Genomic DNA, 25,841 nt, shown 5'->3' on the forward strand with positions numbered 1-25,841 from the left:
TTGCAAACACTCGACTACTTCATCCATTAATGGCATCGGGAAATTGTCCCTTAGTATTTTCGCATTCAATCTCCTATAATCGCAACATATCCTCTTTTCACCGTTCTTTTTAGGTACCAGAACAATTGGTGATGCATATTCCGATGTGCTGGGTTTAATGACCCCTTCTTCCAACCATCGTCCAACTTGTTCATCGACCCAAATCCTATCTACGTAGGATACTCGCCTCGGCCTCTCGTATACCGGCTCTTCGTCTTTCATTACAATTTTCATCTCGACAGGCGACTTCACGTTCTTCGCTGGTCGATACTCGGTTATCAACTTATCTATCATCACCGCATGTGTGTGACTGAGATGCTGCAGATCGATATGTGATGCTACACTCATATCAGACGCCAAAAAAATGTCTCCAAACTCGCCAATCAATTCATCAATCCGAATCTCATCTTGTGCCATACTGTTCTCCTTCACAGCGCATACATCGGCACTTCTGTATAATGACGTTGATGCCTCGCCACGCTTCATACTATCAGCTCCTTGGGCTCGCTTATTAGTTGTTGACTCTGCAACTAAGCGCTCCCTTACGCTTACACTGTACTTTTCCATTATTCCACTCGACCCTTGTCCATGTTTGCGAAGTCCACTATCTTCTTCCACGTGCTTCTCTGACTCTGCTTCTCCTCCGCACCTCTTGATGGCTCCATCCGACACCTTGCTGTGTCCACGCAGTTCGCTGACTGCCCTCACGTACTCTCCAGTATCACCATTCTCGGGTATGTCGTGCCTTCTATCGCACATCACGTGTTCCTTCAAAACACCCTTCGACAACTTACTGTGTCCACGCAGTTCTCTGACTGCCCTCACATACTCCTCAGTACCACCTTTCTCGTCGTGCCTTATATCGCACATCATGTGTTCCTTTGAAACACCCTTCGACACCTCACAGCGTCCACGCGGTTCATTAACCACGTCCACGTGCCCCTTGGCACCAACTTCTTCTCCACACGCCTCAGATGAAACTTCTAAGGTACAAACACTTCTGCCGGTCTTCTGCTGCACTCCCTTTATCTGCTTCGACCCTTTCTTGCAAAATTTAACGTCTTCCTCAGTGACTATCAAATCTACTTGCTTCAGGATATCATTCCCTATCACGACATAATAACTTAAATCACGTTCATTTGCGACATGAAACTTAACTTCCAAAGGTATATTGTCTATAATCATTGACATCGTAAAACTGCCCATGGTTACCAATTCGCTGTTGCCAATGCCAACTAGATACTTCTTTTCGTTACTTAATTCAACATCAAACCGTAGCATCAACAAAGCATCATTCCGAATTAGACACAAATCGGAACCAGTATCAATTAACGCAGACATCGTTTGGGGCATACTATTAGGTGCCGTAAAAATCAAATCTTTGAATAATAAATTGCTGTTCCTGCTTATCTTCCTCATTGTATTCATACCCCCTTTCGCACCCCTTTCTGGCTTGTTGACTTTGACGAAAGTTTTACATTCGGATGCTTTATGTCCTTCTCTTCCGCAACTGTAGCAGGTGAATCTGCCCTGTGGACAATCTCTAGCCATGTGTGAACTTTCTCCGCATCTAAAACACTTCCTATCTCCGGGATTGAAATTCGATGTTATTCTGTTTGACGACGATGATTTGAACGGATTTGCAAATTGGAATGGAGGCTTTCCAGCGTTGATTCGTTCGTAAATTTTGATCTGCTCCTTGAGATCACCGATAGACCTTGCTTGGTATAAATTGGATTTATTTACTTTGGAATCCGGAATACCATCGACGAAGTACTCTATAAGGCTGTGGTCATCTAAGTTTATAGGTTTCCCGATTTCCATCAGACAATATAGGTATTCACGCATATCTTCGTTCTGTCGTTTACGTCGGTTCCTCAATGTACGATGTACATCAATAGCTGATACGGTGGTACCAAACTCGCTCTTCAATGCTGATTTCAACGAACTCCAACTACAAATACCAGCTTGACCACGTACGAACATCTTTGCAGCTCCCTTCAGTAATTGCTTGGCGTAGATATATTTCTGTAGCTCACTCCACTGTACTGCTTCCGCATTATCTTCGAAGTCTTGCAGCCATTGTTCAAAATTAGGCTGTCCTGAACCGCTAAATGGAGTCATGGAATCTTCCACATCACGAAGTGTAAACATCGATCGCTCTACAATCGGTGTATTCACGCTACGTCTACTACCGGCGTCATCGGCCTCATCCTCGCTTGCATTCAGGCCGAAGTGTTCCAGCAATCTGTCCTGCAGTACGGTTTTCCGTCCACTAGCTACTAATCCCAACCTTTCCAAGTTTTCCCTAAGTCCGTCCACAGTCAATGCTAAAATCTGTTCGCGGTCCATTGTCTTACAATGCTTTTACAAATTCAATTACAAAATCAATATCAATACAAATTAAGGAAGAAGTGAAATATTATAGATTTTAAATTTTATATACGTATTAGAAATATAAAATTCCGCAAATTCTTGAAAATTTTTACAAAATGTTACAAAATATGGTTACAAAGTTTATTAAAATTATTTTGAATAATAATATTGGAATAATGTTTGTAAAATGAAAATGAAAAATTGAATTACAAAATTTATTAAATTGAAGTGAATTATAATATTAGAAAAATGAATATACAATTATATGGCCTTACTTTATTCGCCTCAACTGTACTTGTGAATTGTTTTACAGTTGTCCTCTTTTGGTTACCGCTACTGTAGTTCTTCACTTCTCTGCTACTATACCGCTACCAACGCTTTGCTGCTGCCTTCTCTGCTACGAACGCCTTGTTGCTGCTTCTCTGCTTTACACCGCTACGATCGCCTTGTTGCTGCCTTCTCTGCTTTACTCCGCTACAAATGCCTTGTTGCTGCCTTCTCTGCTTTACACCGCTACGAATGCCTTGTTGCTGCCCTCTCTGCTTTTACCGCTACGGACGCCGCATACGTCTGCGTTCCTGACGCTCGCCTTAATACTCTGTTTCTTTATATTCTTACCCTTTGCTGCTATGCTGCTTTACTTTATTGCTGCTTTCTGGATCTTACTTGTTGCTGACTTGATGGTCTCGTACAAAAAAAATTTACGCTGCTCATCCGCTTCTCTGCTTCTAATCACTGCATTCACCGCTACATTCCAGGCTTTTCTAATAGGCGTCCGTTATACGTCTGTATGTTTCTTAACACAGTTACTTTTGCTTTTATATGTAAATATGTATATTTTGCAAAAGTACAGTTCTTTTCGCACGTTTTATATTTTTGATATAAAGTTAAAATTTACACATTGACGGAAACGTTTTTATTATCCAATAACTTTACGCGCACTTCACATTTGAAATATAAAAAAAATTGTCAATTTAAAAGTTTTTTTTTTTTCCGCGGGGCTACCATCCCACTCTGACACCATATATGTAGGATAGCCCTTCAAATAAACGCACTTGGTTCAACTTTATAATTAACACACACTTTATTTAAAATATGTTAAATGTTAAATGTTCATGTATAAACTGAATATGTGAAGTCCGTCCGTTTGACCGTCCTATATGTACGATGACTGTTTAACGACTGTGTTCTTGTCCTGTTTGTTAAGTTGGTCGTGCCCTATCAGTGCTGCCTATTGTCATAGGTCAGTGTTGCCCTTTTGTAAGTGAGGTGAGTGTGCGTACGTATTAATAGGTGTGTCCACTACGTGTTGTCCTGTCACCGCTTCCCACACAAATAAGAAAAACGCTTTTAGTTGCAGCACTGTGAAGTTGGAATGCAAATTTTCTCGTGCCAGCGTTTCCTTCTCTGCTTCGTTTTTTCAATCCGTATATTATATCACAATAGAAATTTTTAAAATTATGGTGAAAATGGTGATACGTATTTCAGAGACTGAATTCAGGTCATTAACCACCAAATTGAGGCGATGACTGGCGCAATGAATATAACAACTTTTTTGGAATGTACCTCTTAATATTTTTTGCACCCCACTAGTATTGCCGGCCATAGTAGCACATCCATCAAACCCAAGTCCAACACATTTAGCAGGATCTAAGTCTAAACCTTCCACAAATCATTTGATGTTGGCTGCAATTGTTGCTGCATCCATTGCATATAATTCCATTTCCATCGGATTTATATTCGCCACGTCGAACTGTTTTTTGCATAGGCTCCCCAAGTGGTCAATTTGCGCCATTGCTGTATGCTGTGCAATAAAAAGGCAATGCTTCCTTAATTTGCACATAATAATTTTCAGATGCTCTTGCAAAGTTGAGCTTGTTCGCCTGGGTAAAGCCACTCATGGCACTTGTATGCTTCTTTGTTGCAGCGTGAGCTCGCAGGCCACTCAGTTTCGCTGTGATAGTGCTCTTGCAATAGTTGCAGTAAACCCCTTGCTGGTCTGTATCATCCCTGCGAATCCATGCCTTGAATTCGTCACTTTTAAGTCACACATCGCGGCATTTTTGCTTGTATTCTTTCGGCATTTCACAACTTTTAAGAATTTACGCGCACTTTTTAAATAGAGATGGAACCACTAAACAGAGATGACATTCGCGTATATTGAGAAAAACAATCGATCCGCCACCACATTTTCTGGTTAGTTTATAAGTGACTATCGTAAAGCTGCCACTTTTTCATATTTTTTGTACTTAAATGTTAACAACACAAAAAAAAGTCAGAAAAAGCCAACTGAATTTCTAAAAAAGCCAGAATTCCCGCTTTTCCCAATTCCCGTAATTCTGAAATTTTTCCCGCAGTTAGCCTTCGAAAAAAGCCAGATTTGACGGGAAGAAATCCGAATTGGCAGCACTGAACGCAAAGCTCATAACTCGAAAACATCTGAACCGATTTAGCTAATTATTTTTTTTTTACAATATTCCTTGAAGTCCAAAGAAAAAGTCCTGAAAAAGTCTAAAATCCACACTTTTCTAATCTCCCATACAAACAATTTGTAATCTATAGATATAAAAATGAATTACTCTGTTCGTTAGTCTCGCAAAAAGTCGAGGACGGCCAAATAAAAAATGAAATAAGAGACTCCTCCCCTGCATCGCAATCCGAGCTGCCATCCCTTGGTGGCCGCCTAATTCATTGACCGTTATGGGGCTTCAAATCTCTTCTATACATTCTAGAGACAGATTTGTATACTTATGTCTAGGGTAGTGGCTTTCATATATTATTTTTTGGAAGAATTGCAAAATATTACTTGGATAAATTTGTTTTATCATTCTTGAGCCTAGGCCAGAGGGTCTGGCAGATGCTGAAGACTGAGAGAAAATTTGATATGATCTTTTAGCGCCACCCACCGACCAGACCGAAATGTGTTGTGTTGCTCAAATAACTACAATATATATTATTAATTAATTAAAACGAATTCGATTTGGTTTACATCTTCCGTTTATTTCACTTGCTAAGCAAGTGCAGCCGATTATGCTTGATGAGTTTTAACAACTGATTTTTGATATTACAAATTTGCTGCGACTACGCCTAAATGTCTGACTTCCCTACACACTAGCAGTTGTAGCCGCGTGACTAAAGCCCTTTGGTGTAATTTGACACCAGTAGTTATTTGTTATTTCTAGCAAGCTTGCAGATGCATTGTCTTATTATTCTTATTATATGTGACCAGGTCTACGGAAAGGGGGCTTAGGTGTCAGAAAATCAATTTTCACTTTTTAGTTGATTCGGATGGAAGATGAGATGCTTTTTCGCGTGATAGAATCTAAAAAGTCATAACTTGTTTGAAAGTTCCCTAAAAATGTAGAGAAAGAAGAGTAAAAATACGAAAAAAAATACATTGAATTATAAGCTATAAAGACATGATTATACACTAGAAAAACGTATTATGGGCCAAAAATAATAATGCTGAGTAGTTTATGTATTTTTCTTTGTTGTCGTTTTCCTTGAGATCTTTTTACGTGTTGATCCTGAGGAAGATAGACCTGGTTCCTCGTCTGGTTTGAGAACATCTTCACTAGTTTTTGCCTTCCGTTTCTTCGATGGCAAATCTTTCGGCAATGGAGCCACAATATCTACTTTAGATATATCCGAAACTAAGCTGCGAAGATTGTGGTAGATGTACCACTGACGTTCCAAAGATAAACCGACTGGTTGTATAACTTTCGGCATTTCAGGATCGATAGGTTTTAACAGAAGCTTAAAGGACTGCACTTCTTCACTGTCTGCGAATTTCTTTCGAAATGGCAAATTGTGGCAAATAAGAAACATAACCATAGTTAACTCCGCATGATGTACTTGTTTAGACATTTGTTGATGTTCTTCATTCAAAAACTTGTCCTTTTGGATTTGATGTTTTTTTTCTGTTCGTTTTGTTTATGGATTGGGAAAATATTATGTTTTTTTTTTAAATGATAAATGGTTTGACAGCTTCTAATCACAAGCTACACCCATCTTTATTCCGCAACCAAGAAAATCTCGATAGCCAGTCATCTCGGAATTTTCTCCAAGTTTGTTTTACGGGATGTGTGTCACTGCACACAATAATAAAGACATGATACATTTGGACATATATTTAGCAAACTATCTTACCTGCGGCCACTGTCACTGCTGGTTTCATGCTCCTCTTCAGGACAGTCTATTATTTTTTAATTTATTTTTACAAGTTTTGTTGTTATTTATCCTTCACAAAATATATTTTAAACACAAGCTTTATATCTTCTTTTAGTTATTTATTATTCTTATTTTATATCTGATTGCACAGCAGCACCAGCACCACAACTTCACTTATACAGCACAGAAAAGAAAAACAGGAAAGAAACAAAACAGTGTTACCGCAGTACACTTATTCAAGCATTTAAGTATTGCTTGAATAAGTGTTGGTCAATGTTGTTTTGATGACAGGAATAGGGGTATTCCAACAAGTTTTGCATGTAGCAAACCGTCGTCTGGATTGTTATCAAAAAACTGCCAAATTTCCGATTGCTTGCTCCGCCCCATTGCACTTAAGAAAAAGTAATAGCAAAATAATTTAAAACTGTCGAAGTGCTTAACAGTTTTAAAATGATCGAAAAAACTGTTTCGCGACTGCGACTGCTGACGACTTGCGAAGCAAATACACTGGGGCCCCGGTTTGCGTCGTTAATGGGGACCGTAGAGACGCGACGCAAAACGAAACGACGCAAATCGAAACACATTTCCCCATATACTTACTGCAAAATATTTTTAATTTGTTCCTGAGTTAAAAAAATGCAACTTTTTAAGAAGGCATTTACATAGCATACAAAACATTTATTTTAATATATATATATGTATATATCTATAAAAACAAACTCACATTTTTAAAGCAAAACAGCAATTTAAAAAAGAAATGCGATGAAATTAAAACCTTAGTCGTCCATAATTTCTTCGGGCTGAGTTACATTTTTGCATAAAAGTGCGTCCAAAGTTTGTTGTATAAAAATTGCTTTTTTCTCCATGTAAACATTTTTGTAGCATTGTATGGCGTCGGAAAGAGATTGACTTGCCTTGGCACTACGATTTTCATCAGGATCATTGTTGCAAAAAATTTCAATCGCAATTTTTATATTTTCAGAAATATCATCTGAATATATGGGATGTCCTGGAGCATTGTCCATCAGTAACAGCATTTTAAAATCAATCTTTTGAGAGCAACAATAATCTTTCAGTTCGGGAACAGTGCAATTTTTAATCCAATCTGTAAATAGCGTGGCAGTCATCCATGCTATCTTATTAGCACGCCAGTAAACCGGGCGAGGTAGCAGTTTTTACAAATTTTGTGATTTGGTCAGCATCTCGGTTGCAAATTGTCCTTACAGTATACGAAGCTAAGTTAAGATGTTTTGCGATGTCAATGGCTTTTTCACCCGACTTAAAACGTTTTAGTATGTCTAATTTCAATTCGACACTGATTTGTTTGCGCTTTTGAATCATTTTTTCGCGTGATTAATAGCCAACTGAAACCGCAATTCTCTGCCAAAATTCATATTTCTATGTGCTGCACTTGCATATATGTCGATAATTGGGAATCCCCTTTTTACGGAAAAATTGTTTTCTGTAACTGAATATGTATGTATATACATATGTACATTGCTGCTTACGTAGGCATTCAAACGACCGAAACTGAAATTAACGACGCAAATTGAAAACATTGTACAATACATATGTATGTATGTACTAGAGGTCTCTAGTATGTGCATACATATTTTGCGACGCAAATCGAAACGACGCAAACCGGGGCCCCAGTGGACTGGTTTATTGTCACTATGAGTCATTGTAGTTTTGTTTATTAACATAGTTAATTTACGTTCGATCTCATCATAGTACTTGACAACTGATGATGACACTTTTCTGAGCATTGAAAGCTCTTGATCAAATAGATCGAATAGATAGATAGATTTGTCAGAATATGTAAAATTTAGTTTTGCAATTATCGCATGGAAATTTAGCACCGTATTAAATGAGGACAGTACCATATCCGCTGAACCTATAATTTTATTCCTTATTATACCCACGGCTTGATAGTGTCGTGAGCTACCCTCGTATCCTTCAAAGACTTTCTATGCGGTGTGGGCTGCTTGTCTCCAAGATACGTAACGCGCTTGATCTCCATGAAATTCTGGCATACTTTTAACTAAATTAAAGGATTCGTCGCACGTAATACCAGATTGAATTATTACGGGTTGAAATTCCTCCAATTCGTCTATTTTTAGTTGGAAATCCCGTCGGGTATGCTCTGTTGCAGTACGCGCTGCAAGATTTTTAAGGTGTAAGGTTTTTATTCGGTGTGGGATTCGTGGTGGGAGAGAGACTCCGTCGTCGAGTCCTGGCATTCACTCCGGTGGATGAACGTATAGCCACAATCCGCATCAAAGCGAGGTTCTTCAACATATCGCTTATTTGCGCCCACGCCCCGACGGAAGAGAAAGACGAAGTGATCAAAGATACCTTCTATGAGCGCCTAGAACGTACCTATGAGCGCTGCCCCCGCCACGATGTCAAAATCGTGCTTGGCGATTTCAACGCTAGGGTGGGTAAAGAAGGTGTCTTTGGCACAACAGTCGGAAAATTCAGCCTCCATGACGAAACATCACCAAACGGTCTGAGGCTGATCGACTTCGCCGGGGCCCGAAATATGGTCATCTGTAGTACTAGATTCCAGCATAAGAAAATCCATCAAGCTACTTGGCTGTCCCCGGATCGAATCACTCGCAACCAGATCGATCATGTTGTGATAGATGGACGACATGTCTCCATTGTTTTTGATGTGCGTACGCTTCGTGGTCCCAACATCGACTCGGACCACTATCTTGTAGCAGCTAAGATACGCACCCGCCTCTGTGTAGAAAAGCGCACACGTCAACAAACACAAGGAAGGTTCGACATCGAGAAGCTGCAATCACAACCGACAGCCGAACGATTTTCTACTCGACTTGCACTCCTGCTCTCTGAGAGCACTCATCAGCATCTCGGTATAAGGGAGCTGTGGGACGGCATATCAAACTCCTTACGTACAGCTGCAACCGAAACCATTGGCTTTCGGAAAAGCCAAAAAAACAGCTGGTATGATGAGGATTGTCGTCTCGCAGTGGAGAGAAAACAGACTGCCTACCTCGCAATGTTGCGATCGACCGCAACACGAGCGGGATGGGAAAGATACCGAGATGCTCGAAAATTTTACGAAAAGATCCGGCGACTAACTGAAGGTTTCAAGACCGGAGCACACTCCTGTAGGACCCCCAGCGGTGATCTAGTGGTTGATGACCAGAGTATACTGTGTTTGTGGAGGGAACACTTCTCCAGCCTGCTGAATGGCAGTGAAAGTACAACACCAGGAGATGGCGAACCCGATTCCCCAATCGACGACGATGGAACAGATGTTCCATTGCCCGACCGTGAAGAAATTAGAATAGCAATTACCCGCTTGAAGAACAACAAGGCGGCGGGGGTCGATGGATTGCCGGCCGAGCTATTCAAATACGGCGGCGAAGAGCTGATAAGGTGCATGCATCAGCTTCTTTGCGAAATATGGTCGGAAGAAAGCATGCCCGACGATTGGAATCTCAGTGTACTCTGCCCAATCCACAAAAAGGGAGACCCCACAATCTGCGCCAACTATCGTGGGATAAGCCTCCTTAACATCGCTTATAAGGTTCTATCGAGCGTACTGTGTGAAAGACTAAAGCCCACCGTCAACAAACTGATTGGACCTTATCAGTGTGGCTTTAGACCTGGAAAATCAACAACTGACCAGATATTCACCATGCGCCAAATCTTGGAGAAGACCCGTGAAAAAAGTATCGACACCCACCATCTATTTGTCGACTTTAAAGCTGCTTTCGACAGCACGAAAAGGAGCTGCCTTTATGCCGCGATGTCTGAATTTGGTATCCCCGCAAAACTAATACGGTTGTGTAAGTTGACGTTGAGCAATACCAAAAGCTCCGTCAGGATCGGGAAGGACCTCTCCGAGCCGTTCGATACCAAACGAGGTTTCAGACAAGGTGACTCGCTATCGTGCGACTTCTTTAACTTGATGCTGGAGAAAATTATAAGAGCTGCAGAGCTAAATAGAGAAGGTACAATCTTCTACAAGAGTGTACAGCTACTGGCGTACGCCGATGATATCGATATCATTGGAAACAACACCCGCGCCGTTCGTTCTGCTTTTTCCCGCCTGGATAAGGAAGCGAAGCGAATGGGTCTGGTGGTGAACGAGGACAAGACGAAATATCTCCTGTCATCAAACAAACAGTCAGCGCATTCGCGTCTTGGCACCCACGTCACTGTTGACAGTCATAACTTTGAAGTTGTAGATAATTTCGTATACCTAGGAACCAACATTAACACCGATAATAATGTCAGCCTTGAAATCCAACGCAGAATCACTCTTGCCAACAGGTGCTACTATGGACTGAGTAGGCAATTGAAAAGTAAAGTCCTCTCTCGAGGACTACTTTATGGTGCAGAAGCGTTGACGGTGTCAACATCCGATGAGACGGCACTAGGAGTTTTCGATAGAAAGGTTTTGCGGAAGATTTACGGTCCCTTAAACATTGGCAACGGCGAATACCGCAGAAGATGGAATGATGAGCTGTATGTGTTGTTCGACGACATAGACATAGTCCAGCGAATAAAACGACAGCGGCTACGCTGGCTGGGTCATGTTGTGCGAATGGATGAAAGTGCCCCAGCTCTGAAAGTTTTCGATGCAGTACCCGCTGGTGGAAGCCGAGGAAGAGGGAGACCTCCACTCCGGTGGAAGGACCAGGTGGAGAAGGACCTGTCTTCATTTGGTATTACCAATTGGCGCCAAACCGCCAAAAGGAGGGATGCGTGGCGCACTGTTGTGGACTCGGCTATAACCGCGTAAGCGGTTTCTACGCCAGTTAAGAAGAAGAAGAAGGTTTTTATTTAATTTTTTTATTATCCTTTCTCGTTTTGTATTTAATTATAGACATTTTTCGAAACTTGGATCATTGCCACGCTTTCGGATTCTATAGTTTCTCTGTTGTAGTAGTCCTCTAATGTCGCTATTTTATTTTTCTCTATATAATTAAATACTACGTTCATGCAATTTATTTTCCCTTTTCGATTGTAGAAGTAGTTTTCAACAATTTTTTTCCTGTCGGTCCTTTTGTCTAAGTTGTCCAAGTCTCCTACAATTTTATTTATTTTGTCGTAATCTATGTTTCTGGGTAGAGCATCCCAGTCTGACATTTTATTCATTACCGTAGTTACCTTGATAATTTTTTATTAAATGGACCGTATGGGCCTTATATTCTTTATAATTCTCTGGAGGTTCCCCCCGAAGATGGTGAATCGCAGCTTTTTTTATTTTTGTTTATCAGTTGTACAAACCTTTTTTATTATTTTTTATTTAAAGGTAAATTTTAACACAATCAACCCAACACCAATGAAAGGTGCTAAAACAAGTAAAATAATTATCATAAAACACTCTACTTACAGTTTTCGATTCATATTTATATTAACTAATTATATAAATTTCCCTCGGTGGATGTTTCTTTCACTGCTTTCTTTTTATGTTAATTTAAATTATCCTCTTTGAGGATCACTTGTTTTTCACTTAAACAAAAAAAAATTACTGCATCCTTTATAAGGATCTTTTTTCGTATGGGTCCGAACCCACGGCCACGATCGCGTATCATTTTCAGAGTATATTTACTTTTCGTAGCCCCACGTTGGGCGCCAATTAATCAAACACGAGTTTTAATTTTTAATTTCCGTTTATTACTTGCTATGCAAGCAGAGCCGATACCGCTGAGTGAGTTATAACAACTGACTTTTGATTTTACAAATTAGCGGCGACTACGCCTAAATGCCTAACTTCCCTAAACACTAGCAGTTGCTGCCGCGTGATCAAAGCCCGCTTGATGTAACTTGACTCCAGAAGTTGTTTGTTATTCCTAGCAAGCTTGCAGATGCATTGTCAGCAATTCGATGGGAATGAAATCGAATATGCAACTATTAACTTTATGTGTTTGCTGATGTTGTTGTCATGCGTTGACTTGTTGACGCATGCTCAGCACTTTTCGGACTTTGTTGCTAATGTTATGTAAATCATTACAATTATGCGTTGACTTGTTGACGCATGGTCAGCATTTTTCGGGTGTTCACCGTTTATGCGAACGCTGGTGTTAACTTATACATATCTATAATATAATAAAAATGAATCGCAAAATGTGTTGCTAAGCTCATAACTCGAAAACATCTGAATTCGCTAATTCTTTTTTTACAATATTCCTTAAAATCCAAAGATGGAGAGAAAAATTTAAAAATTTTCTGAAAAAGTCTAAAATCCACACTTTTCTAATCTCCCATACAAACAATTTGTAATCTATAGATTTAAAATTGAATCTCTGTTCGTTATGTCCTGTTTCACAGTTCATACTTGTTGTGCTTAAGATAAGACAGGAAAATGGGTGACTTAAGCAGTACTTAAGTAACAGCTGTTTTTTGTTTTGAAATGCATAGAATTTTGAATTATTTGTCAAAAGAATGAAATAAAAAAATATTTACTGAAAAAGAAAAAATGGAATCGCTTGAATTCTATGGCGGCTTTATGATTTCCAACGATTTGTAATAGGTGCCCCGAATCGCATGCGGTCAATTTCGGTGTCCTTTTATTGTTTACCTTCATTTTCAATATTCATTTTAATGTTTTTCCAACCCTTCAAATTTCTTTTATACATTCTAGATTCAGATGGGTATACTTATGTCTAGGGTAGTGGCTTCGATATATTATTTTTTGGGAGAATTGCAAAATATTACTTGGATAAATTTGTTTTATCATTCTTGAGCCTAGACCAGAGGGTCTGGCAGATCCTGAAGACTGAGAGAAAATTTGATATGATCTTTTAGCGCGAGCAGCAGAAATTTTGTCTTTTCACCCACTCATTGCTGGTGTTAATCAGCATATCTGCAACTATACGCGGATATATAGCTTTCATTAAGTTGATAAACATTAAAGGTCACTGATTAAAACTCCGTACCCAGACCGAAATGTGTTGTGTTGCTCAAATAATTATGCGTTTAAATATATATTAATTAAGTAAAACGAATTCGATTTGGATTTCACTTGCTAAGCAAGTGCAGCCGATTATGCTTGATGAGTTTTAACAACTGATTTTTGATATTACAAATTTGCGACGACTACGCCTAATTGCCTGACTTCCATAAACACTAGCAGTTGTAGCCGCGTGACTAAAGCGATCAATAAATTCGGGAAGACGGTTCCTCAAAATACTTAGATATTGCTCTTTGTTCATAATCCCTTCTATTTTGTGCATTGGTCCAATGTTCCACCAGTTGAAACAGCTCCAAACCATTATATTGCCTCCACCATGCTTTAGAGTGTGCTTAACGTGGTGTCGTTGGATTGTTTCACCGGGCCGGCGCCAGCAATATTGTTTTCCATCTGATTGGAATCTATTAAACTTCGTTTCATCTGTCCAAATTTTCCCGCTTCCAGTCATCTATAGACCAATTTCGGTGCTGTCTGGCAAAACTTAAACGTGCCTTCACATTTTTGTTCGACAACGCAGGTTTTTTTTTTACAGCTGCAACATATCCAATTTTTTGAAGTGCACTTCGAGCTGTCCATCGACTTACATCTTTATTTATCTCTAAAGAAGCCCCCTTAGGCGTTAAGAATTTGTCCTTTCTCATATTAGCCATAATATGACGAGCATCCGCATCGGTTAAGAGTCGAGGACGGCCTCTAAGAGGGGATTCAACCGAAACTTTGCGTCTTTTTTGGACGCGTATGATCACCGACTGACTTATTCCGAGTTTACTGGATATTATCCGGGACGAACATCCTTTCTCGGTAAGACCTATTATCGAATTCTCAACGTCCTGACTCAATTTACGCATAATTTTAAAATGATAATAAAAATTGCTCTTAACTTCCAATATAGCCACGTCGACACTTTAAATCATAATAAGCACATTACAATAAGTCTAAGAAACAAAGCAAAAGCAATAAGATGACAATGCAAATGTCAAAGGTGCATAAATGAGTACATATGTACGAGTTGTTTTTGTTTTCAAGTTTTCTTTTCTTCTTTGTGCACCTCTTCGTTGATCTTTTCTCGTTAATGTATAGTCAATTATATATTGAATAAAGAGAATAAACTTTTTTTCCATTTGCCTTACTGTTTTCTTTATCATTCGCTCCGAAATGTGAAATATGCAAACATGTACTCAATTTTGCTCCCCACTGAATGTCGGACTACCATTGTCTTCGTTAGACATTGTTGTAGCGTAGCAGGTTTCGGTCTCACACTCCACAATATTAATTTTCAACACGACTTCACGATATCAAGTCCTCAAAACGACTGCCTCTACGTCGACGTCGTGTTGATCGCCAATTATATTGATACATTCCATAATTGTTCCATTTTTCAACAACTGTACTTTTGACTGTATGTCCCCTTTACAAAAACTGTACTTTTGACGATAGGTCCCTTACACTTAAGAAATTGTTATTTTGAGTCGACTTGCTATTGACACCGACAGAAAAATTCACTTTTATAACAACCTTTTACAAAAACTGTACTTTTGACGATAGGTCCTTTACACTTAAGAAATTGTTGTTTTGAGTCGACTTGCTATTGACACCGACAGAAAAATTCACTTTTATAACAACCTTTTACAAAAACTGTACTTTTGACGGTAGGTCCTTTACACTTAGGAAATCGTCGATTTGAGTCGATTTTGATTGGCACCGAAAAAAAAATATCTACACATTTTTATAAAAACTGTACTTTTGATTGCAGGTCCTCTCCACATCTGAAAAATTGTAGTGGTTTGCTTTATTCATCAATTACAATTCAAGCAAATTACAGCAGTAAAATATATTCTTGTGGTACAAAGTGTCTCTTCGGCTTGTAAAATCGGAATGACGCTTCATTCGTTTTTCATAACTGTTGGCTTCTTAAATATATACAGGGTTGCATTTTTAGGTATGATTAGATAGTAGATACTATTATGTTGAGTTTACACTAGTTATTAATACTGACTGACATAATGCCGTATATACACTAATGTTATGATATGATATTATTGCTACAATATACACTTACCAACCAAACTACCAAAGGCAAGTGAAACTACCAATTTTGGTCCGATCAGACCAAAACGGGAACGCTGGTTGTCTTAGGTCGGTGTTGCACTTTATAAGTGTGGTGAGTAGGCCTACCTTATTAGTAGGTGTGTCCACTACGTGTTGCCTTGTCCCTCATATATTGGATGTGTTTCATTATTTTTAATTGGATTTGAATTTAGCCGTCGCGTCACGACGTTATAACTGTGGCGTACCTACTATCTGGACACACTGAGAAAAATCCATCTGAAAGTTTCTGGTACGTGCGAGTTATTGTAGTTGGTGTTACATTTATTGTTGTTGAGTTTGTAATAGTTCCTCTTGCCTTCCGAGTACCCATTCCAGCTAAGCGATGGTTTGATTCAAGTTGTCCATCATTGTAGTAGTTGTAGATAAGTAGTTTTAGTTCTGGTTTTAAAGATGTGGGCCGCGAAGTACTTCGTTTTGGTCCAGTTGCAAAAGGAAAAGATGTATTATCTTTTTTTTGAAAACGTTTAATCGTTTTAGAAACTTTTTCTTTGTACATTGTTTCTATTTGTTGTAGGCCGCTGTCCTATAGCCTTTGTTTTTAGAAAAAATTCATTAGCTTTTGGTAGTAAATGAACCAGACCAATATATATTATACTTACACAAGACCATTGTACTTTGGACCACCTACCAAACTACTTCCTATTATTGTGGTCTAGATGGACCACATTTTGGAGTACTAATACCTACCCTTTTTCCAATAAATAATTCACATTTCTTATGATTATTATATTAGTTTTCTTATACACAACATATTATACATAAGGATATTATTCTTAAACTAAATTATATTAAACTTTATTAAAAGAAACCTGCCGGAAATGCCTCTTTTCTACCACCTGAAAAGCCTTCCTTATTATTTCAGCTTCCGCATCTACAGCTGTTTTTCCAATTGCTTCTGAAATAAATAAAAATATATATATATATGTGGAGTCGTAGTATACATTTATTATAATATATGTAGTTTAATAACATGTAATAATTTTAATATACAAAATTAATACTATATATTCTAGTTGATGCTGAATATATGTAATCGACCTTTTTAGTTTGATGACTATAAACGACTGTCCGTTCGTACTCGTACGTTCTACAGTCCGAGCGTTATTTTCGTCAAGTTCTTATGTTGTTGTTCGTCAGGTTGCAGTGTAGTATTTGAGTAGGAGTAAAATACAATTAAAAGTTGCGTCCACTTTTAGTTGTATTATGTTCGTCTGTCGATCCCACATATATATAAAATTTTGTCGTTAATACTAAATATTTCATTCGTTCTTACTTTTAAGTATGGTATAAACATTGCCGAAATCCTTCAAACGTTTTTTGTGTGCTATTCCACAATTATTGTATTCGAGACAAAATTGACGCGATAAAACCTTTTCAAAACTTTTTGTAACTTGTACTTGAAGTAAATATTGGTTTGCTGAAATCTAACATGTATAAAAAGAAATTGTGTTAGGGTTTTAAAATAAACAGTTATTTTAATATAAAAATTATAGGACTCTTACATAGCAAACTCTATTGATGTCATTTATATCAGCATCTAGCTTAGCTATATCAGCATCAATTTTAATTGGAAATTTCAAAATAGCTGAATTTGTTCATTTCTTTTTTTGAGACAGCTTTTCTAATAATGCAGTATGCTCCGCCAAAATATCAATCATTACTGTATTTTGTTTTTCAACTAATTCTGGAAAAATAAATATAATGTGGGTATGTTGGATCTAAAGGTACTTGTGTTATCATTTTTAAATTTATTCCTTAAAATTGGGTTTTAATTGTGTGAAATCCTATTTGGTGATGATGAATATATCTTCGGAGGTCGAAATCTTTATCGCTTACACTTTCTCCTACTTTCGTGGGATACACTAGAGTATTTCTATTTTTTTTTTTGCTTCTGCTGTGCACCAGACTTTTGCATGAATGCACCCATAACGGCAAATTAATTACTTATTCTAGATGTGGGCACACTTTTTTTCTGAGAGTGAGTGAATAGGGAAATATTAACTGTATTGACAGGCTCGCGGGAGCTGCTAATATCTTGCAGCCAATTTTGTAGAGCCACGGAAAACGGTCTTTGTTAATTGACCACCACTGCAGAATATCAAAATCCTCACTGTAAGCTTTATTAACATTTTTATACGTTTGAATTTCATCTTCAATATAGGATATAATGTTAGTGCTCTGAATAGGTTGGGAATAATCTGCAAAAATATTATCTATTTCCTGTGTGGGTTTAATTAATTTTTCAATATCATCATATTGGCTATTTATATTAATAGCTATCATCATTTCTTCAATGTCTTTGACAACCTGTTCCTTTTCTAAATCTGTGAATTTTGTCAATTTATTTGTGGGTGGAAATAAAAATAGGGCGATGTTATGAAATTTTTTTAAATTGGCATGAACTATGGAATCTAAATATTTTAGAAGTGAAAACTTGCATTTTTGTACAATTTCGATGTCATTGTGGAGTGGCTATTTTTTAGGTTATTAATGTGTGGAATAGTCAAATGGATAATTGCTAGCCTCCAGCTTTTTCAAACAAGCTTCAAAAGGAACAAGAATTTTCACCAGTCCGCTAATGTTATTTAAATTAATATCTTGAATTCTTGCTATTTCTTTATTTTTCATCACAATCTGTGAAATTTCCATCCAGTTTAACTCGACCGACTTAAATAGGTTAAGAATCGTATTCCAACGAGTTGGACAGTAGCTTTTTAGGGTTATTGTCAATGTCGTGTTTTGACCAGTTTTTTTTTAAGTACTTAAAAAGCTTGCTGCAACGGTTAACTAGATCCAGATCGGATACCTCATTTACAACTTTGCATATCACATTGTGGACCAAGTGGTTTACACAGTGTAATGTGCTCAGTTCGTTGAAAGCGGCTTTCATATTGGCTCCTCGGTCAGTACCAATGATTGGATCATCCATCAGCAAATCACATCCAAAGTCGCGTAAAATTCTATTAATTTTGTTTTTAATTTCATTGCCTAAGATATATTGATATAAAAAACAGATTCCAATATAACCAATAACATTTTATACCTCTTACTGGTGCACGAGACTCTACCCATTGATTTTACTGCTAGCAGGCGGTTTTTAAGTGTGCCTTCTTTGAAGTAATGTATCGTCAGTGATATGTAGGATTCTTTGAAGAAGTCGTCCGTCCATATATCCGAAGTGATACTATATCCATATTTTTTGTGCTCTTGAATGTCGGATTTCAATTCATTAAAATGAAAATCGTTTACATTTCCTCCCAGTTTCGCACCAAGAGAAATAAAAAACTGGGCCAAGTTTTTTAATCCCGTATCCGCAATTATATTGAATGTTCGACCATTCTTTACTATCCACTCCGTTGCTAGTTTGATACATTTCTTTTTTGTTTCAATATCAACATCAACGGCAGGAAGACTGCGCACACTCGTTTACGTTTTTTGAACTCCTTAGCTCGAATTTCTATTCATCGGACCAAATTATTTTATCCCAGAAAGTGGTTGGCATATTTATATACTGTTTTGCAAATGCCAGTCTTTCTTTCCTATTCGCTATGGAAATCATAGGTCGTTTTTTGCGACATAATTTTTCAAGCCATATGTTCGCAGTTTTCTTTGCATTGTACTAACTGAAACATCTAAATCATAGTGTCCTTCAAAACAGAGTCAGATGACCTTTCTTTATTGAATTCAAAATGCGACTGCCCGCTTAGGCCGCGGCCACGTAGTAAACGACTGAGCGATGAGCGGCTGATCGACGATTTTGAGCGACGTATGGCTTTTTACTGAGCGACTGTTGTTGAGCGATTAGTTGCTAAAAAGCCGTTGTCAAGGGCTGTACAGCGTATATTGCTGCGTGAAAATTGATATCATGTTTATAGAATCTTGCTACGTATAAAAAAAAGAAAGTATGGTGTTCATTCTATAAACCAAACAAGATGGAGGTTCGGTGAATTTAATCATTTATATCAAAATCTACGTAAATTTCCAGATAGATTCTTTCAATATCTACGTATGTCTATACAATCTTTTGATATATTGCTTGAAAAAGTTCGGCCTAAATTAACAAAACAGAGGAAAGCAATTCGTGCAGAGCAGAGGCTCGTTTTGACCTTGAGGTAAGTTAAACATAAATTTCATTTTATTCATTTATTTAAGTTAAACATAATATTTCATATATACTTTACTGTTTGTTCTGATTATTGGCAAACGATGTCCGGTATTTGTTTAAAATTACATTTTGTATTTCTCCTCTGACTTCTAATTTTTCAATATTGTTAAACTGCCGCATAAATGGCAAGAAACTTTTAAAAAACTGAAGATCATCATCATCTTCTTCCTTCTTTTCTACCTCAGCTTTTAAAATTTCCATTCGCTCCTTTTCAATTTGGAGAAATTCAGATTCAAACTCGCTTGTTCTTCCCTTTCTTTTCTTTGTTTTTGGTGGCACATTTGTAGAGCAACTGGTGGAAACAGAAGTGCTGGTTTCAGGCATATCAACAGTTTTAAAAACAGAGTCTTCTTCACTTAGTAGATCGTTAATCAAAGTCGAATAATTAGGATTGCAACATTGATATTGCTCTGGTTCCAAAAGATTCCCATCCATAGGATCCGGAACAACGCTTTTTTTAATGAAGCTCATCAAATCATAATATGGCCACTTAACTTTAACTGGAAGAGCTTCGGAGCCCGATTTTGCTGGTTGACTCTTTTGCAAATTTCTCCTGTATGTATCTCTTAAATTCTTCCACTTTCCTTTTGCTGCCTCTCCTGAAATGTTATTAGTATATTGAATTAAATTATATTACATATTTGCAGGTTTTTAGCTACAGGACATTCGTTTCGCGATTTAGCTTTTGCTTTTCGCATGGGCAGAAGCACAGTCAGTTTAATTATTTCAGAAACATGCGAAATCATATGGAAAGAACTTTTGGAGGAGTATATGCCTATACCAACAACAGACCGCCTTAAAACTATCATAAATGATTACTACAGGCGTTGGAAATTTCCGAACTGTTTTGGCAGTATTGATGGCAAACACTGTCAAATTAAGTGTCCGGCAAATTCTGGGTCCCATTATTTTAATTATTTGCACTACTTTTCCGTAGTACTGCAAGGTGTAGCAGATGCTGACAAAAAATTTGTAACTATAGAAGTGGAAGGAAGAGGAAAGCAAAGTGATGGCGGTACTTTTTCTGGATCAACATTATTTCGATTGCTTGAAGCGGATAAATTGAATGTTCCTCTTCCCCAAGCATTGCCAAACTCAAATACTATTTTACCTAATTTTCTGATTGGTGATGAAGCTTATCCACTGAAAACATATTTGTTAAGACCTTTTCCACGTAGGAATTTAAATGCGAAAACAGAAAATTTTAATTATCGACTTTCAATAGCAAAAAAATGCATTGAATGCGCATTTGGAATATTAACCAGTAAATGGCGTTTTTTGCAAAAAGCCATTGAAACAACACCAAGAACAGCTATTATTTTAATTAAATGTGCTTGTGTACTGCACAATTTTGTGAGGGAGCGCGATGGCGATAGTGATCTTGATTACTTACAAACAACAACAACTATAAACAATGCTAACGCTCAAACAAATACCGTTGATCGAGAACAACAGCAAAACTTCAACAGAAGCAGCCAAACAGCATTAAATATACGTAATGAATTAACAGAATACTTGTGGGAGTTTGGACATTAAATTCCACTTAAAATTTTAATTTTATCATGTTAATATGTTAACAATAAATTTTTTTTATGAATAAAAAAACACTCACCAGAACAACCACATATTTCTCCCAGTTTTTTCCATATGTTGTCAGTGATATTTTTATTTTTGAAGTCTTTGTGGCTATCCTGCCACAAAACCGGATAGCTTTGCACCTCAGAAATAAGCATTTCAATGTTAAATTTGTCCATTCTTTCTGTTCGTCGCTCAGCAGTCAACTGAAAATTAGAACATGTTTTAATTGTTAAGCGACGTCGCTCAGTCGCAGAGAAATCGCTCAGTCGCTTAGTCGCTCATCGCTTACTGCTTGGCCACTTCAATGGCATTTCATATGTTTAAATTTCGTCGCTCATCGCTCAGCCGCTCATCGCTCAGTGCGTGGCCGCGCACTTACATGTTAAAATGAACTTATTCAAAGTAAAATTAATGGATGAATATACACAGTAGAACAAATAAAATGAATGTGTATTGCAGTGTTTTTCAATCTGTGGGTCGCGACCCCTAAGGGGGTTCCATTTTAAGCATGCCATCAGTAGCTAATTCTAGAAGTCATTCTTTCATTTTTGTGTTGACATCAGCCAGATCTATTGATTTGTCCAAAAAAGGGTTTAAAATCCATCTACGCCCATTGTCAGCTTTAGAGTGCAAGTCTGGAAAGTATGTCAAAAGTTTCTCTTGTAAATTATGCAAGCTTTGTACCATGCAAGGAATATGAGCCGATACTGCAAAACTTTGGTTTGATGCATTATCTTCAACAATCTTCTGAACACACGGAAAAGACTCAAACATTTTGTTTTGCAGAGAGGTCGACCACAAACGAAGTTTTGCGTGAAATGCTTTTACTTTATCTTTAGCTGTTAAAATATTTTCTTCTCTTCCTTGAAGGTTCTTGTTCAAATTGTTAAGGTGGCTAAAAAGATCTGCCAAAAATGCTAATTTCAAGAGCCAAATAGGGTCAGAAAAACGGTGAGCATATTCTGATTTTGCATCTTGTAAGAACATTAACAATTCAGCTCTCAGTTCCAGAACTCTTGTCAATACCTTTCCTTTGGATAGCCACCTGACCTCGGTATGATAAAGGAGATTTTGATGAAGCGATCCCATATCTTCACAAACGATTCTGAATAGCCGAGATTGCAAAGCTTTACCTTTGATAGAATTCACAATTTTTATTACCTCCTTGAGCACGTCATTTAAATCAGAAGGTACTACCTTAGCAGCTAGAGCCTGTCGATGACAGTGTGTCCAGGATATGTTTGGTATTATCGATTTTAATTTTGCAATGAGTCCGCTATTTTTGCCAGTCATAGCTTTAGCGCCATCGCTACAAATAGCGATACATTTTTTCCAATCAATATCGTAGTCGCAAGTGCTTTCTAAAAACATATCGTACAAACACTGGCCAGTAGTGTTTGCAGGAAGTGCTTTGCAAAATAAGATTTCTTCCGTAATACTGTCATCTGCTTCAAAGCGCACAAAATACTACAAACTGTGCACAGTCGGAAACATCTGTAGATTCATCGAACTGCAAAGCAAAATGTTGGCTATTCTTTAATTTTTCGACTACTTGTTCTTGAATATCCTTGGCCATATCGTTTATTCTGCGTGAAATAGTATTGTCAGAAAGTGGTATTTTTCTTAATTTGTTTGCCTCCTGCTTACTGACCATAATTTCAACCATATCGAGTGCCGCTGGCAAAATAAGATTTTCGGCAATTGTATGTGGTTTCCCTGCTTTAGCAACTCGATATGCGACTTTGTAGCTAGCTAATAATGTTGACTCGTTGACACTGGATGTCTGAAAATAAACCAAACAATATACAAGTGAACAGTCAATAAAAATTAAATTAATCACCGTACCCAAAATTATCAAAATCACAACTAAAATTGCTACTGTGATCACTGAACAGTGATTGTTACTTTCGAACTGATATTAAGGGTATTCGTTTAAACGTGTAATGTTACCCATCGCATAAATTTATGCAAATACGCAGTGTGTTACATGAACGCACTTCAAATTCTTTGTGTAAATGCCACTTATTTATGTATTAAACAGCTGTTTGGGTGTCAAAATATTAAAATGCCGAAAGTTAGCGAAAAAGCAAAATTTATTCAACTTTGCGAAAAATCACTAGTATTTGATTTGTTAATGTTGGAGCTGTTTGGAAAACATGACGGTAATTGTTTTGCGTCAATGCTACATTTTTTAAAGGCGCATATATACATAAATATATAAATGATTTCAGAAATCCAACGCAAAAAGGAAGATGAAATTATGGAAGACTTTAGCTTTGCATTGGCAGCTGCTGCATATTTTAGATATGGATCTACATTTGTTGTTGAAGCATATTTTTCTCGCAAGCATATATATTCACTTAAGGCTCAATGTGTGTGTGACCACAAACTAGTAATTCGTCATATGGTATTGGGGTATCCCGGTAGTGTTCACGACGCTAGGATATACAACAATTGCGAGCTATCCACAAACGCCACTGAAATGCTAACAGGATCAGAGTGGTTAGCTGCAGACAGTGCATATAAATTAACTTCGACCCTTATTACTCCTTTTAGAATAAACGCAACGGAAGGCACCTTGAATCAACGAATTCTGTTCAACAGAACGTTCAGCCAGTACCGAATAAGAATTGAGCATTGCTTTGGTTTATTGAAAGAACGTTTTAATAGCTTGAAAGAACTCAAAATTCAAATAAAGAGTGATAATTCGGTAAAGTTTGCATGCCGGTGGATATTAGTTTGTGCGATATTGCACAATATTATATTAAAAGAAAACGACGGTGGTTTTGATGTTGACGAAGAAAGCATTAGTGAAAACAGTGAAGTCGACGAGCCTGGGGATCAAAACTTACCAACAGTTGAAGGTGCATCTAAGCGCCTTTCATTGTTATCACTAATGGAAACTTAAAAATAAAGTATTGAAACTCATGTTTACATATCTTTAAAATCCATTAATATATGCTTTTATTTACAGAAAAATAAAAAGTGCTTCTGTGCCTATTAACATTTAGTTACATTCAAATATACATGTATTTTGCTATGAGATCTTTTAAATTTGCGAAAAAAGTACCATGTGAAATCTCTTAAAGTTTCACATTTATTTTGATTTTAACTTTAACTCTATTTCAAACATTTTAATGCGTTCTTCACTAGCAAGTTTCAGTTTTTCAATTTCCAGTTTGGTTTCTTTTTCTGATTCAGTTTCAATTCTTTTCATTTCTAATTGATTATTCAGTTCAATTCTTTTCAACTCGACCTCATTCTTTTCTTTTTCTTTTTCTAATTCTATTTTCTTAACTTCTAATTCCAACCTTTTCTCCTGAATAAAAATCAATTTATTGAACGGGGCTTCACTCTTTCTTTTTGGTTTTTTTGTTGAACTTCTAAAGTCCAACGAACTTTGTGGTGTAGAAGTTGCCGCGGCGGCGGCACTGCAATCGCTACTTATACTTATAGGTAATATTGGGTCAACTAAATCCTCACAATCGAGCGCACACAAGTCGTAGGAATCGATGGTATCGTTTAACGAACTATCAGCACAAGGGGAATCAGCCAGTACTTCAATGCTGTCAGTGCTTTCAAAAATTACTCCGGGATTTACATTTTTGCGTTGCCCGAAGATAACTTCCAGTAAGTCAAAGTTGGGACAAATTTTGTTGACATGCGCTGATACGCTTGACTCGTCACCATTAGCGAGTAGTCCAGACCCAGTTTTGTTTTTCCAGGCTGCCGCGGCAACGTACAACGCTTTGAGATACCTCATTTTGCTTTTCATAGCTACGCAAACGACAGATTGAAGTGCCGGTGTATTTTGCTGCAATTTTTCGTAAAACCTTTGGGAGGTCGGTTTCTGGAAGATATGCGTAAATTCGTGTTAAAACAAACATATGTACCTAAACATTTTCACTTTTCTAAAACCCTTACCTCAAAAGATTCTGGACTATCTTTAATTGCGTCGGATACTGCTTGCAACAGCTGCAGGGACTGCGACTCTGTCCAGCGATGGGACGGTTTCAGCCGTAGACGCTTTTGCTTTAACTTTTTATCCTGAAATATAAAACAATTGCAACAATTAAATAAAATTTATGTTCCGAGTTTCATTCTTACCTTTTCCATTTTAATTTTCACAATAATATTCATCAGCTGGTCGTTTGGTAGGGTTGCTTTTGCAATATCGTAAATTTACAAGTGTTCTTTACACACTGACATTGGTGCGTAATGTGTTTAAATGAATTTCCATATAAGTTGCTGCCAGATTTTTACGCATTCGTAAATATACACGGTTTAAGAGGTTTACGGGGCTTTTACACGTTTAAACGAATACCCTTATTGTTACTGAACAGTGATTGTTACTTTTCGAACTGCTATTGCTATAGTGATCGAATTAGAATCACTGAACTGCTTTGCTACAGTGATCGAATTAGAAACTGAACTGCTATTGCTACAGTG

At 37.5% G+C, this 25,841-nt stretch overlaps 1 protein-coding gene and 1 long non-coding RNA gene across 2 annotated transcripts; one reads left to right on the forward strand and one right to left on the reverse strand.

Moving 5' to 3' along the window:
- Positions 1 to 17,617: 17,617 nt before the first annotated feature.
- On the forward strand, positions 17,618 to 24,347 carry LOC128920565 (uncharacterized). Its single transcript, XR_008470652.1, has 2 exons — positions 17,618 to 20,369; positions 20,462 to 24,347. It is a non-coding gene; the product is annotated as an uncharacterized LOC128920565 (long non-coding RNA).
- On the reverse strand, positions 24,329 to 25,731 carry LOC128920561 (uncharacterized). Its single transcript, XM_054228252.1, has 3 exons — positions 25,500 to 25,731; positions 25,317 to 25,439; positions 24,329 to 25,242 (listed from the first exon to the last, which is right to left on the reverse strand). Exons 1-3 carry the CDS (start codon positions 25,530 to 25,532, stop codon positions 24,490 to 24,492), a joined length of 909 nt encoding a protein of 302 aa, XP_054084227.1. The 5' UTR covers positions 25,533 to 25,731; the 3' UTR covers positions 24,329 to 24,489.
- Between the last annotated feature and the right edge of the window lie 110 nt (positions 25,732 to 25,841).

Source organism: Zeugodacus cucurbitae, chromosome 3 (assembly GCF_028554725.1).
Source record: "Zeugodacus cucurbitae isolate PBARC_wt_2022May chromosome 3, idZeuCucr1.2, whole genome shotgun sequence".
Classification (NCBI taxonomy): domain Eukaryota; kingdom Metazoa; phylum Arthropoda; class Insecta; order Diptera; family Tephritidae; genus Zeugodacus; species Zeugodacus cucurbitae.